We start from the raw sequence: 15000 nt of genomic DNA on the forward strand, positions 1-15000 counted from the left end.
CCTGCCTGCCCGACAGCCTGTCTGTTCTTTCATTTGCTTAGTTTATCAACTATCTCCTCGCCTTTTTGCATTTAGTCAAATTTTGACTAAATGTTTTAACATAGAGGGGGAAATCGAGACGAGGGTCGTGGTGTATGTGTGTGTGTGTGTGTGTGTGTCTGTGTCTGTGTGTGTGTCTGTGTGTGTGTCTGTGTATGTGTGTAGAGCGATTCAGACTAAACTACTGGGCCGATCTTTATGAAATTTGACATGAGAGTTCCTGGGTATGATATCCCCGGACATGTTTTTCATTTTTTCGATAAATACCTTTGATGACGTCATATCCGGCTTTTTGTAAAAGTTGAGGCGGCACTGTGACACCCTCATTTTTCAATTAAATTGATTGAAATTTTGACAAAGCAATCTTCGACGAAGGCCGGGGTTTGGTATTGCATTTCAGCTTGGTGGCTTAAAAACTAATGAGTGAGTTTGGTCATTAAAAATCGGAAAGTTGTAATTAAAATCATTTTTTTATTAAACGATCCAAAAACAATTTCATCTTATTCTTCGTCATTTTCTGATTCCAAAAACATATACATATGTTATATTTGGATTAAAAACAATCTCTGAAAATTAAAAATATAAAAATTATGATCAAAATTAAATTTCCGAAATCGATTTAAAAACTATTTCATCTTATTCCTTGTCGGTTCCTGATTCCAAAAACAAATAGATATGATATGTTTGGATTAAAAACACGCTCAGAAAGTTAAAATGAAGAGAGGTACAGTAAATCGTGCTATGAAGCACAGCGCAACCGCTGCCGCTCCAAACAGGCTCGTCACTTTCACTGCCTTTTGCACTAGCGGCGGACTACGTTCAGTTTCATTCTGTGAGTTCCACAGCTTGACTAAATGTAGTAATTTCGCCTTACGCGACTTGTTTTTCTTTTTTTTTTCTATCTTTTTTTCTCGGACCGGTTAATTGTCAGTTTCTTTCTCTACTCGGCCTGCCTGTCTACCCCTGTGTTTTTCTATCTTTTTGTGTTTTCTGTCCTTTTCTCTCTGTTTCTGTGTTTGTCAGTCCGATAGGGGCAGGGAGAGACGGACAGTCACAGACAGACAGACAAGCAGGCAGGCAGGCATACAGAGACAGACAACAACAAAAAGAGAGTTTACGACAAGACCCCCCCCCCCCCCCCATACCTACAAGCAGCACTCCCACCTCTCGTAGCAGCCAACAACCCCTACCACAGACGCCGCCCCTTGCCCGCTCTGTCTCTGTTCCTCCTTTCTGTCAGTCTGTCTGCCCCTTCCCCCCCCCCCCCCCCCACACACACACATATATCTCTTTGTTTCTCTCCTCTTCTAGAGAGAGAGAGAGAGAGAGAGAGAGAGAGAGAGAGAGAGAGAGAGAGAGAGAGAGAGAGAGAGAGAGAGGAGTGTGTGTGTGGATGTGTTTGCAGAGATGGTTATGTTTATTTCTTCTGTAAATTATATCCCTTTGTCTAAAGGGCTTTTAAAGCTGAGGACAATAAACTCTCAAAGCGTCAAAGCGTCAAAAACGTCTCCTCTTCTATTTTCAACATGTCTGTTTTTACTTCGCATATGTGTTGATTCGTACCGAGCGAAACACAAATCTGTAGCTGCTTCCATTCACAACAAGGGATAACTCATGGTAAGTTCAAAATAAAAGCATTAATGTTCTTCGGGAAAAATTTGTAAATTCAGGTTACATAGGTTACGCCTGAACCTTCTCTCAAAGACTCTGCCACTACAGCATGCTGACACCCTGCCCCAGAGACCACAAAACATTAAGCTTCTCCAGGACTACGAAGAATCTGACGATGATGGCCTGGCCATTGCCCAGGACTCTTTCCCAAGATACGCATCGAGGAAGAGCCCTCAACCACGGAAACACTGACTCCAACACGTAAAACACTGGACAGTCTTCCTTCTGACACCTGTACCTACGTCTTCACAGATGGTTTTGCAGTCAGTGCTGTGAAGAATGGTGGAAGAGGCGTATACATTAGTTTCCCTGATAGAAGCTGCCTCACCAAATCCACCCCAACGTGGCAGCTCCCTGCCAACTTCAGTGCCTAAACCTGTGCTCTCCTCGAAGCATCCGGCACCCTTAACAAATCTGAGAGGACATTCCAGTCCACCGTCTTCTTGACGGACTGCAGATGTTTGCTATAGAGTCTGTCAGGAAATCAACTGCTGCAAGACATCAAAGAGAGCTCCAACAACTCTGCTCCAGAACAGCCATATCCCTACAGCGGATACCCTCACACTGCAGAATGTATGGAACTGAAGAGGCAGACAGGCTCTCCAAAGTCCGCAGCAGTTTGAACCAAACAGACCAACCAGTCTCATATCATGAATCAAAGTCCATCCTGAAGAGCTCTTTCACACCCAGTGGAAGAACCGCCTATATTGGCACCCAAATCAGAACGCGTTACAAGAGCACAGCAGGTTATCATCGTAATGCTGCGGACTGGTCACTGCCGGCTCCTAGCCCACCTCTACAGAATGAAGATCTACACACGGACGACTGGCCGCGTGGAACAGGTAGGCAGACCCCAGAACATGTCATCAAGACATGCCCAACATTTGTGGACCTGAGAAGCGAATTCTGGCCTGAGATGATGGAACGGAAAGAGGAACTGTGGGGCCCAGCAGAGTCCCTGGGGTGAACTGCAGACTTCATCACACCAACGAGCTTGACAGCCTAGACAGTATAGCATGACAAAGGGACGCATGAGAAGAAGAAGAAGCGCATAGGTACAATGCAAATAGATCTATACATTTGTTTGATTCTTGCTGCATTTGAGGATAAATGTTCTCTGCACTAGCACATGCACCTCAACTGAGATTACTGCGACCTTTTAGCACACTCAAGTCATACGGAAGCTTGTCACAATTCTTTCTTACGTGCCATCGACTAAAGTCTTGATGTAATAACACGCCCAGATTGCATGTTGAAAGTGAAAAATGGTTAGAATAAAAATGCAATTAAAACACTCACCTCAAAACATGACAGAGGCCAGTACATGCACTCCCATAAATCAAGTATACAGCTCCAGTCAAAGCGAACTCTTCGACTGTGTAGAAGACATTTCCTCACAGTAACACATGTTTATGCAAATACAGATACATCCTAACGGTATTGACAATTGCAGTATCATATACCAATGCAGATAGCCCGCTTCTGCATAACAAATCATGCACCGAAAAGACCCATCTCCCGATACTCCTTTCTGGTGCACAAGTTCTGCTGATTCTGTGTCTGATTTTGTCCCGCAAGAACCACGTATGTCGAAATACGTGGTTTGGGCTGACCACAGCAAGTTAGTTGCAGTCAGAAATGTCCCTGCCAGAACCCCGTATCCGAAGATACAGGGTTCTGGCAGGGAACGTTCTAAGCTTCTTACCGCAGTGATGCCAGCCAGAACCCCGTATCTCAAGGTACAGGGTTCTGGCAGGGAACGTTCTATGATTCTTACCGCAGTGATGCCTGCCAGAACCCCGTATCTCAAGATACAGGGTTTTGGCAGGAATGGTTTGCATACAACAAGCGATACTTGGTTTGAGAATTGATCAACAAATCGATCACTTTTGAGTTTTGGGTTCAAACTCAAAATTTACACTAAAGATAACGTCGGTACCTATATTGTGGTGTAAAAAAAATGACAATCACCAAAAAGTCGAGATACCGGGTTCTGGCAGGGAACCCACGATATGTATTCTTAAACGGATTTTTGTTCTGATGTACAATTTTCATTCAATTTTCTTTTCATGTTTGCTTGCTTTTCATTTAAACTGTACTATAGCCGCCATTTATATGTACTTCTAGAAAACTGTAAACACCACTGTAAGCATTATGCTTGTTGTTGTTTACTCAATATGCGTTTTTTGTAAATAATGCACAAACGTTGAATAAAACAGTTTAAACCAAAGAGAGTTTACAAGTGCTTTTCTGTAAAACACTGGATTGACTTTCGTACTGTGCTGTATTTGATAGGGCACTGTGAACTATGACTCAGCTGGCGAGCTGACCTACGTGGACATGTGCATGAATGAGGCCATGCGTCTCTTTCCCCCCCTCTTTGTGTAAGTTGATTCTCTTTTACCCATTTAAAAAAAATTGTTATTGCGATATTATTTTTTCAAACATGATATTTCTATTACACTCAAATATAAATGTACAAGGAAAAAGGGCTTTCTGATTCAAAGAAAAATGTAAAAAAACAAAAACAATGGTTCTCGTCTTTAATTACATGATTTTTTGTAGAATTACTGTTATGTGTGTTTTTTCTCATCCTATCTTTTGAGAAGTGTATCAACCGTCCGTTCCTGACACAAAACATACAAACCAAGTCTAAAACACATGATCTACTTTGTATTTATCACAAAGAAACCGATCAAACGAAATATCAGCCAGTATAGGCCTACTATACATGACCGGTTGCTGATTTCATTTCCGGTATTTTGCAGAAAATAAGTTATTAGTAAAATACCGGACATTTCCGTTGAACGCGATCCTTGAATAGACGAATTCAAAAAAAAACTCTGTCTGGTTGTTATGGGTTGTGAAAGAGTGAATGCCCTTGCTTTTACTGGGACAAACATTTGGAGGGGCCGATCACAAGCAACTTGTGTCTGAAACACGTGGACGGTAGCACGTGTCCAAAAAAAAGCAAGGGTATTCACTCTGTCACAACCCATACAAACCCGACCGAGTTATCAATCAACCAATCAAAATGAGGCTTATATCGCGCGTATTCCGTGGGTACAGTTCTAAGCGCAGGGATTTATTTTTTTATTTTTTTATTTTTATTTTATGCAATTTATATCGCGCACATATTCAAGGCGCAGGGATTTATTTATGCCGTGTGAGATGGAATTTTTTTTACACAATACATCACGCATTCACATCGGCCAGCAGATCGCAGCCATTTCGGCGCATATCCTACTTTTCACGGCCTATTATTCCAAGTCACACGGGTATTTTGGTGGACATTTTTATCTATGCCTATACAATTTTGCCAGGAAAGACCCTTTTGTCAATCGTGGGATCTTTAACGTGCACACCCCAATGTAGTGTACACGAAGGGACCTCGGTTTTTCGTCTCATCCGAACATCATATATTGACTCCCTGTGTTTGCCTGTATACTTCCTTCCCAGCTGGAGGGCTCCCCATAGCGCGCGTCCCTGCGTCGTACGCGAACTAGAAGCCGAAAACACGTACTAGAAATTTATGGAGGGGGTGCCTGGACGCACTAGACTTTAAAAGAGCGGGTCCTCGGACGCATTAGACTTTAAAAGAGCGGGTCCTCGGACGCACTAAATTTCCTTTATCGTGCGTACCGTAGATACCATTTCCAGACTGCAATCGTCCGCTATTGCGTACCTGAGGTACGTAACGGTTTTCAGACTGTATACGTCTCGTGCAAGCGCCAATGTCAATTTCACGCGCCATGGAAAGAAGGTTCAAAGTGATGCAGAAGTAGCTGTGCCCAGCAAGGTTATGTGCTTAGAAGAAAAAAAACGTGTCGGGCGACTTATATGCGTTGAACGAACACAGAAGCACAGATCCAGCAAAGAAAGGGACGGAACCCAAATGCGTTTGCGTGTGTGTGAGTGTGTGTGTTGGGGTCCTGGGACGCACTAGGAGGGGCGTCCGTGGGGAGCCCTGCAGCTGTCACTTTCGTGGAATGTATTCGCCGATAAAATAACAAAACAAATGTCAAAAATGGAACAAGGGACTGCAGTTGAGAGAAATAGAACAAGATAACAGTACAAATGTACTCATCTGAAAACTGTGACAAGAATAAAAATTAAAAAAAACAAGAACCAGTTTCGACTTATCGTCCTTATCGTCTAATGTTTTTCCGTTAAAAAAAAAGAAAAAAAGAAAAAAAGAGACTCCCTGTGTTTCGTTCCAGGATTGACCGCGAGATCGACGAAGACGTGGAGCTGGGTGAATTCAAGCTGAAGAAAGGCTGGCGCATGGTGGTGCCTTGCTACTCCATTCACCGAGACCCCGAGTACTGGACTGATCCGCTCAAATACGATCCTGAAAGGTGAGTGCAAAGAGAGGGTCCGGTCAGCTCAGTAGGCAGTGGACTTGTGATCGGCCTAAGGTGGCAGGTTCGATTCCGGGCCAGGACGGACACGCGTCAACTTTTTGTGCAGACCCGGCGACGGTAACCATGTCCACCAACCGCCGTGTCACCACAGTGGCACGTAAAAGACCTCGGTCATTCTGCCACATAAGTGCAGACGGCTGATACCACCTAAGCACGCATACACTTGTGAATCTCATGAAAAGCCGTGAGGGCGTAAAACTCGAATTATCATATAACCCATATCTAGTCGAAGTATTTAGTTAGTTTTAGTTATATGAAGTCTTATATCGCGCGCGTATCTCCAGACTCGGACTCAAGGCGCAGGGATCTATTTATGCCGTGTGAGATGGAATGTTTTACACAATACATCACGCATTCACATCGACCAGCAGATCGCAGCCATTTCGGCGCATATCCTACTTTTCACGGCCTATTATTCCAAGTCACACGGGTATTTTGGTGGACATTATTTTTATCTATGCCTATACAATTTTGCCAGGAAAGACCCTTTTGTCAATCGTGGGATCTTTAACGTGCACACCCCAATGTAGTGTACACGAAGGGACCTCGGTTTTTCGTCTCATCCGAAAGACTAGCACTTGAACCCACCACCTAGGTTAGGAAAGGGGGGAGAAAATTGCTAACGCCCTGACCCAGGGTCGAACTCGCAACCTCTCGCTTCCGAGCGCAAGTGCGTTACCACTCGGCCACCGAGTCCGAAACAGGAAGTGGTCCATATCAAGGGTCTTTTACCCTACATCACACTTTCTTCTGTTTGAAATGTCTCAATTTTAAATCCTGACACTCAAGTAAACCACACCTAAATATTACTTCTTGCTTACTGTACTAGAATGACTAAAATGACATCTCTCTGGTTTCAGACACACGCCCGAGGCCAAAGCGAAGCGTCACCCGTTTGCCTTTATGCCATTCGGCTTCGGACCTCGCAACTGCATCGGTATGAGACTGGCTCAGCTGGAGATTCGTATGGCCATCGCTACCATCCTACAGCACTACGCACCTATGCTCTGCGAGAAATCGGTGGTAAGTGTATACTTCGAACCTGTCTATAGCGACCACCCAAGAGACCGACCAAAAGTGGTCGTTAAAGACAGAGGGTCGCTTTGGAAAGGTGAATTATTAAGCAGAAAAACTCGAGCGGTCGTTGTGGGCATGAGGTCGCTTTGAGCAATGAAAGAGGTCGAAGGTGGTTGAGGTCTAAATTACTTGTCTTCCACGCATGTACTTTGTGGAAAGCCTATCGAAAGAAAACAACTACATTATTTTCAAACAGAGAATTCAATCATTGCCAAATATAGCGATATGTATACACCTTTGCTCTGCAAGAAATCGGTGGTAAGTTTATAATACGTTATTTGTATTTAACCAAAATATGTGTACACTACATTGGGGGGTGCATGTTAAAGATCCCACGATTGACAAAAGTTTCTTTCCTGGCAAAAATGTATAGGCATAGATAAAAAAAAAAATGTCCACCAAATACCCGTGTGACTTGGAATAATAGGCCGTTAAAATTAAATATTCGCCGTTATGGCTTAAGATTTACTGGCCGATGTGAATGCGTGATATATTGTGTAAAAACATCCATCTCACACAGCAGAAATTGATATGTAAAGCGCGGTTGTGCACCTTGAGTCGCCTTGTGGTGTGATATGTGCACCTAATAAATTCTCGTATTATTATTATTATTATGATATGCCACACTATCGAGACAGTCAAGGCAATTTAAGGTGAGACAAAATTGAAAGTGTGGGTCCCGGGACCCTCTTAGTCGGGCGTCTGTGGGGACCCTGAAGACAGTATCTTACATGTTGATTATACCTTTCATCTCAGCAGCGTCTGTGTGGACCCTGAAGACAGTATCTTACATGTTGATACTTTCATCTCAGCAGCGTCTGTGGGGACCCTGAAGACAGTATCGTACATGTTGATACTTTCATCTCAGCAGCGTCTGTGGGGACCCTGAAGACAGTATCTTACATGTTGATTATACCTTTCATCTCAGCAGCGTCTGTGGGGACCCTGAAGACAGTATCTTACATGTTGATTATACCTTTCATCTCAGCAGCGTCTGTGGGGACCCTGAAGACAGTATCTTACATGTTGATTATACTTTTCATCTCAGCAGCGCCTGTGGGGACCCTGAAGAAAGTATCTTACATGTTGATACTTTCATCTCAGCAGCGTCTGTGGGGACCCTGAAGACAGTATCTAACATGTTGATACTTTCATCTCAGCAGCGTCTGTGGGGACCCTGAAGACAGTATCGTACATGTTGATTATACTTTTCATCTCAGCAGCGCCTGTGGGGACCCTGAAGAAAGTATCTTACATGTTGATACTTTCATCTCAGCAGCGCCTGTGGGGACCCTGAAGACAGTATCTTACATGTTGATTATACCTTTCATCTCAGCAGCGTCTGTGGGGACCCTGAAGAAAGTATCTTACATGTTGATTATGCCTTTCATCTCAGCAACGTCTGATTTCGTGGAAGAAAATGTCTGAAAGATATGAGTCTTTTGAATCACTACATGTACCATCAAATCGTATATCTTTCAATGAAGTGCCTTACACTCGTATCTATGCTAGAGATTACGTGGTTATACTTATTCTTTTTAAGAACATCTTACTTTATTTTGTTGAATCTTTTTATACACATGTTTAGGTGTGCGTTACGTGAGCGGATGCATTTTGTAACCACAACTCCCAAACATTGGTGATACAAAGTTCCGTATTCTGTATTTCTGTCAATAAAATGTTCCGAATGCTGTATTTTTTTCAATACCAGTCTTACTTTTTTCTATACATTTTTTTTAAATAACAATTTCTTTCTCTACAGTATCCACCTGTGGTGGAAATGCCGCAGACAAGAATGGTGGCCAAGGATGGATTGTGGATCAAGTTCAAACATCGTGAATAATTTACCAAAGACTGGACCAATCGAAGCGCTGATACGGCAACACGTGATTCTTTCTTGCTGCGCCATTGGATGTGACGACTACTGGACCATTCAGCTTCCCCAATACCGTGACTGTTGTCTACACAAAACATGGATGCGATGGTTGTTTTGATTGCGGGTGTAATTGGTGAAATGTTAAATCACCCTCCACTTGAGAGTATACATGCCTTACGGTGAAAGACTTAAATCTGAAACAAATATGAGATTTTATTTCAACTATTTGACATTTGTTGCTATATATTCTTGTGTGTGCGCGAAGCACTTTGGTTTCAGAAGTTTATGTGCCATTATTTCGTGTTTAGTGAATGCATATAATTTTTGTTTAAAGGTACTGAACTTGTCAAATCCAGGTGCACGGAGCCCCTGGGGTTTTTAGTCATACCTCAGGCAGCTATCCGTTAGAAGAACTACCAAGTTTCATTGACTTGCACCCAAAGAGTCAAGAACTGCGATTTTTTTACGAATTAATTTCGTACTCGGACCCGGCTGGTCTTGACCTATTTTTGGATCTAAATTTAGATCAGGTAGATCACCACATCATGCACAAAAAGACACGTCACTTGCAAACTATGTCAGACGTCATCATGAGTTTGTGTAAAACAAAATGGAGGCCGGAATCACTCAGTTGAATCGAACTCCGACCAAACAACACGTAATAACTAGGTTAATTTAGGCACTCGCGTGAACAAGAAACTGTCGAGCTTCACAGATGTCGTCGTTGGGTAGTTTTGGGTTTGTTTTACTACCATAGGAGGATTTTTGAACTGTAAATGCACTCAGCTGCAACAAAATGTCCAATCATACAGTCAAAGTCTAGAAAACTTGAAGGAGCTCTCAAAAAGTAATTACAAAGGTTGACAAGAAACCAATGAATGATGTGTGTGGTAATTATGTGTACAGTAGGCCTACATATGAACTATGTCCGTTTTATTGTTTCGTCCGTCAGTCTGGCATACACATAGGCCTACAGACAAACAAACACACACACACACACACACACATACACACACCCCCCACACACACACACACACACACACACACACGCATACCTGAAATATTCCATAGAACATACGTCAACACGCTGTGTATACACGATCTCATGTTGCTCATTTTGGATTCCTGGTCTACCTAGTTCAAGGCAGCTGGTTTCTCTCTATCTATGGATCAGAAATGAAAAAGCGACTATTATGTGGTTGAATTGTGTCAAGGTCAGTACTGACCAAGACAATCTAGTATGTTCAAGACCACACGTCGCCACTTAGACGTGCACACAAACAGTTTCGGACAGATAACATGCCATTCAAAATATGTGACCCTCCACCACGAAATGAGTCGCATGTCACCTCGCGCGGTTCTGCGCTAGGCTTAATATAAGTCCGGGGAGTGCCTTGTAACAGTGTGAGGGTCACCTTAGTCACAGGCTTATAACTCAAACAGTTTTCGCTCTTTTCTAAAACGGTTTTCACCACTGGATAGAGCATAAAAAAACTCTTTAGGAAAATGTAAAAATATGAAAATCATGCAAAGGTGACATGCGACTCATTTCGTGGTGGAGGGTCACATATGATTGTGTTACTTGAATGAGAGGTGAAATCTGTGTCTATGTGTGTGGGTGGGGTTGGGGTCTTTATAATTTTCCCGTGTGTATTAGTCTAGCTCAATTTAGTTTTTGTATTATAATGATATGAGTACCACTTCCTTAAGTCCTGTAGCTCTTTAAGTCCAACGTAAGAACTCACTCACACACACACACACTCTCTCTCTCTCTCTCTCTCTCTCTCTCTCTCTCTCTCTCTCTCTCTCTCTCTCTCTCTCTCTCTCTCTCTCTCTCTCTCTCAACAATGAGAAAACTGAATGTTGCTGATCCATTGGTGTTTTGGAAGATGTTTGATGTGCAGGTAGAACCCATTTTAACATACGCAGCCGAAGGTTGGGGGCTAGAGGGCGTCAAGCCAATTGAGCAAGTTCACACTTTTGCTATCAAAAGGTTTTTAAATGTTCTGCAGCATTCCTCAAATACAATGGCGTACGGGGAAATAGGCAGATACCCACTTTTCATAAGAACTGTTGTCAAATGTGTGAAATATTGGCTTAAGTTAACAAGACTTCCGCAAACCAGAATTTGTAAACAGACCTTTGAAATGCTCCTTTTGCAACATGAATCTGGCAAGCACAACTGGGTTTCCAAAGTTAAGAAGGTGTTAACTGAAAACGGGTTTGGCATTGTTTGGCTGTGCCAAGGGGCTGGCTACGATAAAGGTTTTGTTTCCCAGTTTAAAGATCGACTGATTTGTATGTATAAACAAAACTGGCATTGGGAAATGGAGACAAACGAGAAGTATCAATGGTTTTATTCTTTTAAACGCGTTTTTCAGCCTGAGAAGTACATATTATATATAGCAAACAAATGGAAATGTGTGATGGAGGCTGTGAAGACGAGGTACACTTTCTTTTCCACTGTACAGCCTATGCTGATATCCGTCCAAAGTGTAACGTGTTAAAAAGTTGTTCTGAACCAGCCTCAATGGAAGATGTAACCCGTATCCTAGCCCTGGATGAAGAAAGTGTACTCGAAGCAACTGCACAATTTATTTCTAAGGCACTAAACATGCGCAAAAAGAAACTAGATGAGTCAAGCTGAAATGATGTATAATGTAATTTTTACGTACGCAAATGTTGGACTGGATGGTCTTCTCAATTAAATCGGGTTGCGTGTATATACATGTATACGCGTGGATTTACACGTGTGCGGGTGTAGTCTATATAAGCGTATATGTGTGTGTGTGTGAGTGTGTGTGTGTGTGTGTGTGTGTGTGTGTGTGTGAGTGTGTATGTGTGTGTGTGCGTGTGTGTGTTTGTTCGTCTGCAGCCATTGTTGTTTTTGTACAGATATGTATTTAGACATGTTCCCCTACTAGTCACGCGAGGGTAACGCCGACTAGTGGTTTATTGGTTTTAAATATTTGCGGTCTGCAGATTGATTGGTTTTATGAGTGTGTGTTAACTGTTGGATCAGTATTTTCCTTTGTGTGTACATACTATACTTTGCTTTTTACATTTAGTCAAGTTTTGACTAAAGGTTTTAACATAGAGGGGGAATCGAGACGAGGGTCGTGGTGTATGTGTGTGTGTGTGTGTGTCTGTGCATGTGTGTGTGTAGAGCGATTCAGACCAAACTACTGGACCGATCTTTATTAAATTTGACATGAGAGTTCCTGGGAATGATATCCCCGGACGTTTTTTTCTTTTTTTCGATAAATGTCTTTGATGACGTCATATCCGGCTTTTTGTAAAAGTTGAGGCGGCACTGTCACACCCTCATTTTTTAATCAAATTGATTGAAATTTTTGTAAAGCAATCTTCGACGTAGGCCGGACTTCGGTATTGCATTTCAGCTTGGTGGCTACAAAATTGATCAATGTCTTTGGTCATTAAAAATCTGAAAATTGTAATTAAAATGGGTTTTTTTTAAAAACCGATCCAAAACTACGTTTATCTTATTCTTCATCATTTTCTGATTCCAAAAACATATAAATATGTTATATTCGGATTAAAAACAAGCTCTGAAAATTGAAAATATGAAAATTATGATTAAAATTAAATGTCCGAAATCGATTTAAAAACAATTTCATCTTATTCCTTGTCCGTTCCTGATTCCAAAAACATATAGATATGATATGTTTGGATTAAAAACACGTTCAGAAAGTTAAAAAGAATAGAGATATAGAAAAGCGTGCTATCCTCCTCAGCGCAACCGCTACCGCGCTTTTCTGGATTGTTAATTTCACTGCTTTTGCCACGAGCGGTGGACAGACGATGCTACGAGTGTACGATCTTGCGGAAAAAATGCAATGCGTTCAGTTTCATTCTGTGAGTTCGACTGAGCTTGACTAAATGTTGTATTTTCGCCTTACGCGACTTGTTACCCTTAGTCTTAGATATGTTTGTTTACCTATGGCTTTCGTGTCGGTGTGTTTGTTTGTTCGTACTCATAAACTAGTTTGCTATGTTTTTGTTGTTATTAATGTTTTGTTCATTCGTCCTGTTACCCCTTTTATGAATGATGCAGAAATTGTTGTTTTACCTTGTCTATAAGGCTTTTATTAGCTAATGACAATAAAGTGTCAAAGCGTCAAGCGTCTCTCTCTCTCTCTCTCTCTCTCTCTCTCTCTCTCTCTCTCTCTCTCTCTCTCTCTCTCTCTCTCTCTCTCTCTCTCTCTCTCTCTCTCTCTCTCTCTCTGTCACACACACACACACACACACACACAAACACACACACACTTACACACACACTCTCTCTCACACACGCACGCACATACACATACATACATACACACATAGACACAAACACACACACACACACATACACAACCATAGACACACACATAGACACACACATAGACACACACATAGATACACAAACACACTTATACACAAACACACCACACATACATACACACACACACACACACACATCCACACACACACACATAGAAACACACACTCACACACATACACACCACACACATAAACACACACACACATCCACACACACAGACACACACACACACATACACACCACACACACGCACACACACATCCACACACACATCCACACACACAGACACACATACACACACACACACACACACACACACACACACACACACACCACAAATCAACACTACGAACAAACTATCCTGTTCACACTAACGGGGTGTTTCATAAATGAGATCCTCTGCAGGGGTCTTCCCGGATTCTGTGTCGTCGATTTATGGAGAAATAAATACACAAACATTTATCAACAATGTCACCTCAAGCATGAATTGCGCAGTTGCTTGTTTCGTGCATACCGAATCGTGACTTGGCTTTCAAATTTGAATGATTACTGCAATCATTATTTGTTGTTCCGTTATTTGTGTCTCAATCCTTTCTCAAATTCACTATTCTATTCGTATCAACCCTTACGGCTTTTGTTTGATTTAGCTTGTTCGATCATGGCTTTGTTTGTCTATGTTACATTTAGTCAAGACATAGACAGAGAAAACTTTATTATCTCAAAAAGAGAAATATAAGTTTGCTTATCTTGTGTTATTTGGTGTTCTTGTGCCATTACTGTTTTCGATTAAACATAAGTTTATTTTAACAAAGGTTACAATCATGACATGTATACAAAGTTCACAGAAACAGCAACAAGCTAGAAGCTTATAGTGGTGTTCCTGCATGACAGTACAACATAAGGCGCTAACGGCTGAACAATTTGTCTCAATAAGCCAAATCTATTAATAACGTAATAAACGTTGCATAATGATTATAAAGAAAGACAGTAAAAGGAAGACAGGAGGGAAAGATGATGAATAAAAGAAGAGGGATGGGTAGGAGATGTGCACAAGTTAACGTTGTTGTCCGGCTTGTAGAGCATTTATTCTGGTTTGCCCAAAGCGGCCTGAACGTTCAATGAACGAGTGTACGGTGGAAAAAATGTTCCTGTTCAAATCTAAGAATACTGTCTGTCTCCGTTTAGATTGTTGCTGTTACTTGTAGCTCGGTGAAAGCTATATGACCCGTACCTGTTTTTTTCTTTGTTTTGTTTGTTTGTTTGTTTGTTTAGTTTGTTTGTTTGTTTGTCGTTGGGTTGTGTGTTGTTAGTTTTTTGTTGTTTTTTGTTGTTGGGGTGGGGGGGGGGGTGTTCACTAGCTTTTTCTGTGTGTCGTTTTAGCTGTCAAAATTGTTAAATTTGATTGTGAGGGCAAAACTCAAAAATAGTTTTAAAAAAATGTATGCGTATATGTTTTAAACTGACAGTATCTTTATGGGATATTGCACACGACGAATCACACTTTTTTTTCAGTATGTGCAAATACAAACACGTCCTCAATTTATTTATTGCATTGCCAAACGTAGAGT

The 15000-nt window shown here is 41.7% G+C and overlaps 2 protein-coding genes across 2 annotated transcripts in view; both read left to right on the plus strand.

Annotated features, from left to right (window-relative positions):
* Positions 1–15000, plus strand: part of LOC138980377 (uncharacterized) — a 42967-nt gene that overhangs the window by 1669 nt on the left and 26298 nt on the right. The gene's annotated exons all lie outside the window — the stretch shown is intronic.
* On the plus strand, positions 3961–9408 carry LOC138980378 (cytochrome P450 3A18-like). Its single transcript, XM_070353245.1, has 4 exons — positions 3961–4094; positions 5931–6068; positions 6995–7157; positions 8974–9408. The coding sequence occupies exons 1-4, from the start codon at positions 4051–4053 to the stop codon at positions 9052–9054; spliced, it is 426 nt and encodes a 141-aa protein (XP_070209346.1). The 5' UTR covers positions 3961–4050; the 3' UTR covers positions 9055–9408.

This window comes from Littorina saxatilis, linkage group LG11 (assembly GCF_037325665.1).
Source record: "Littorina saxatilis isolate snail1 linkage group LG11, US_GU_Lsax_2.0, whole genome shotgun sequence".
Lineage (NCBI taxonomy): Eukaryota > Metazoa > Mollusca > Gastropoda > Littorinimorpha > Littorinidae > Littorina > Littorina saxatilis.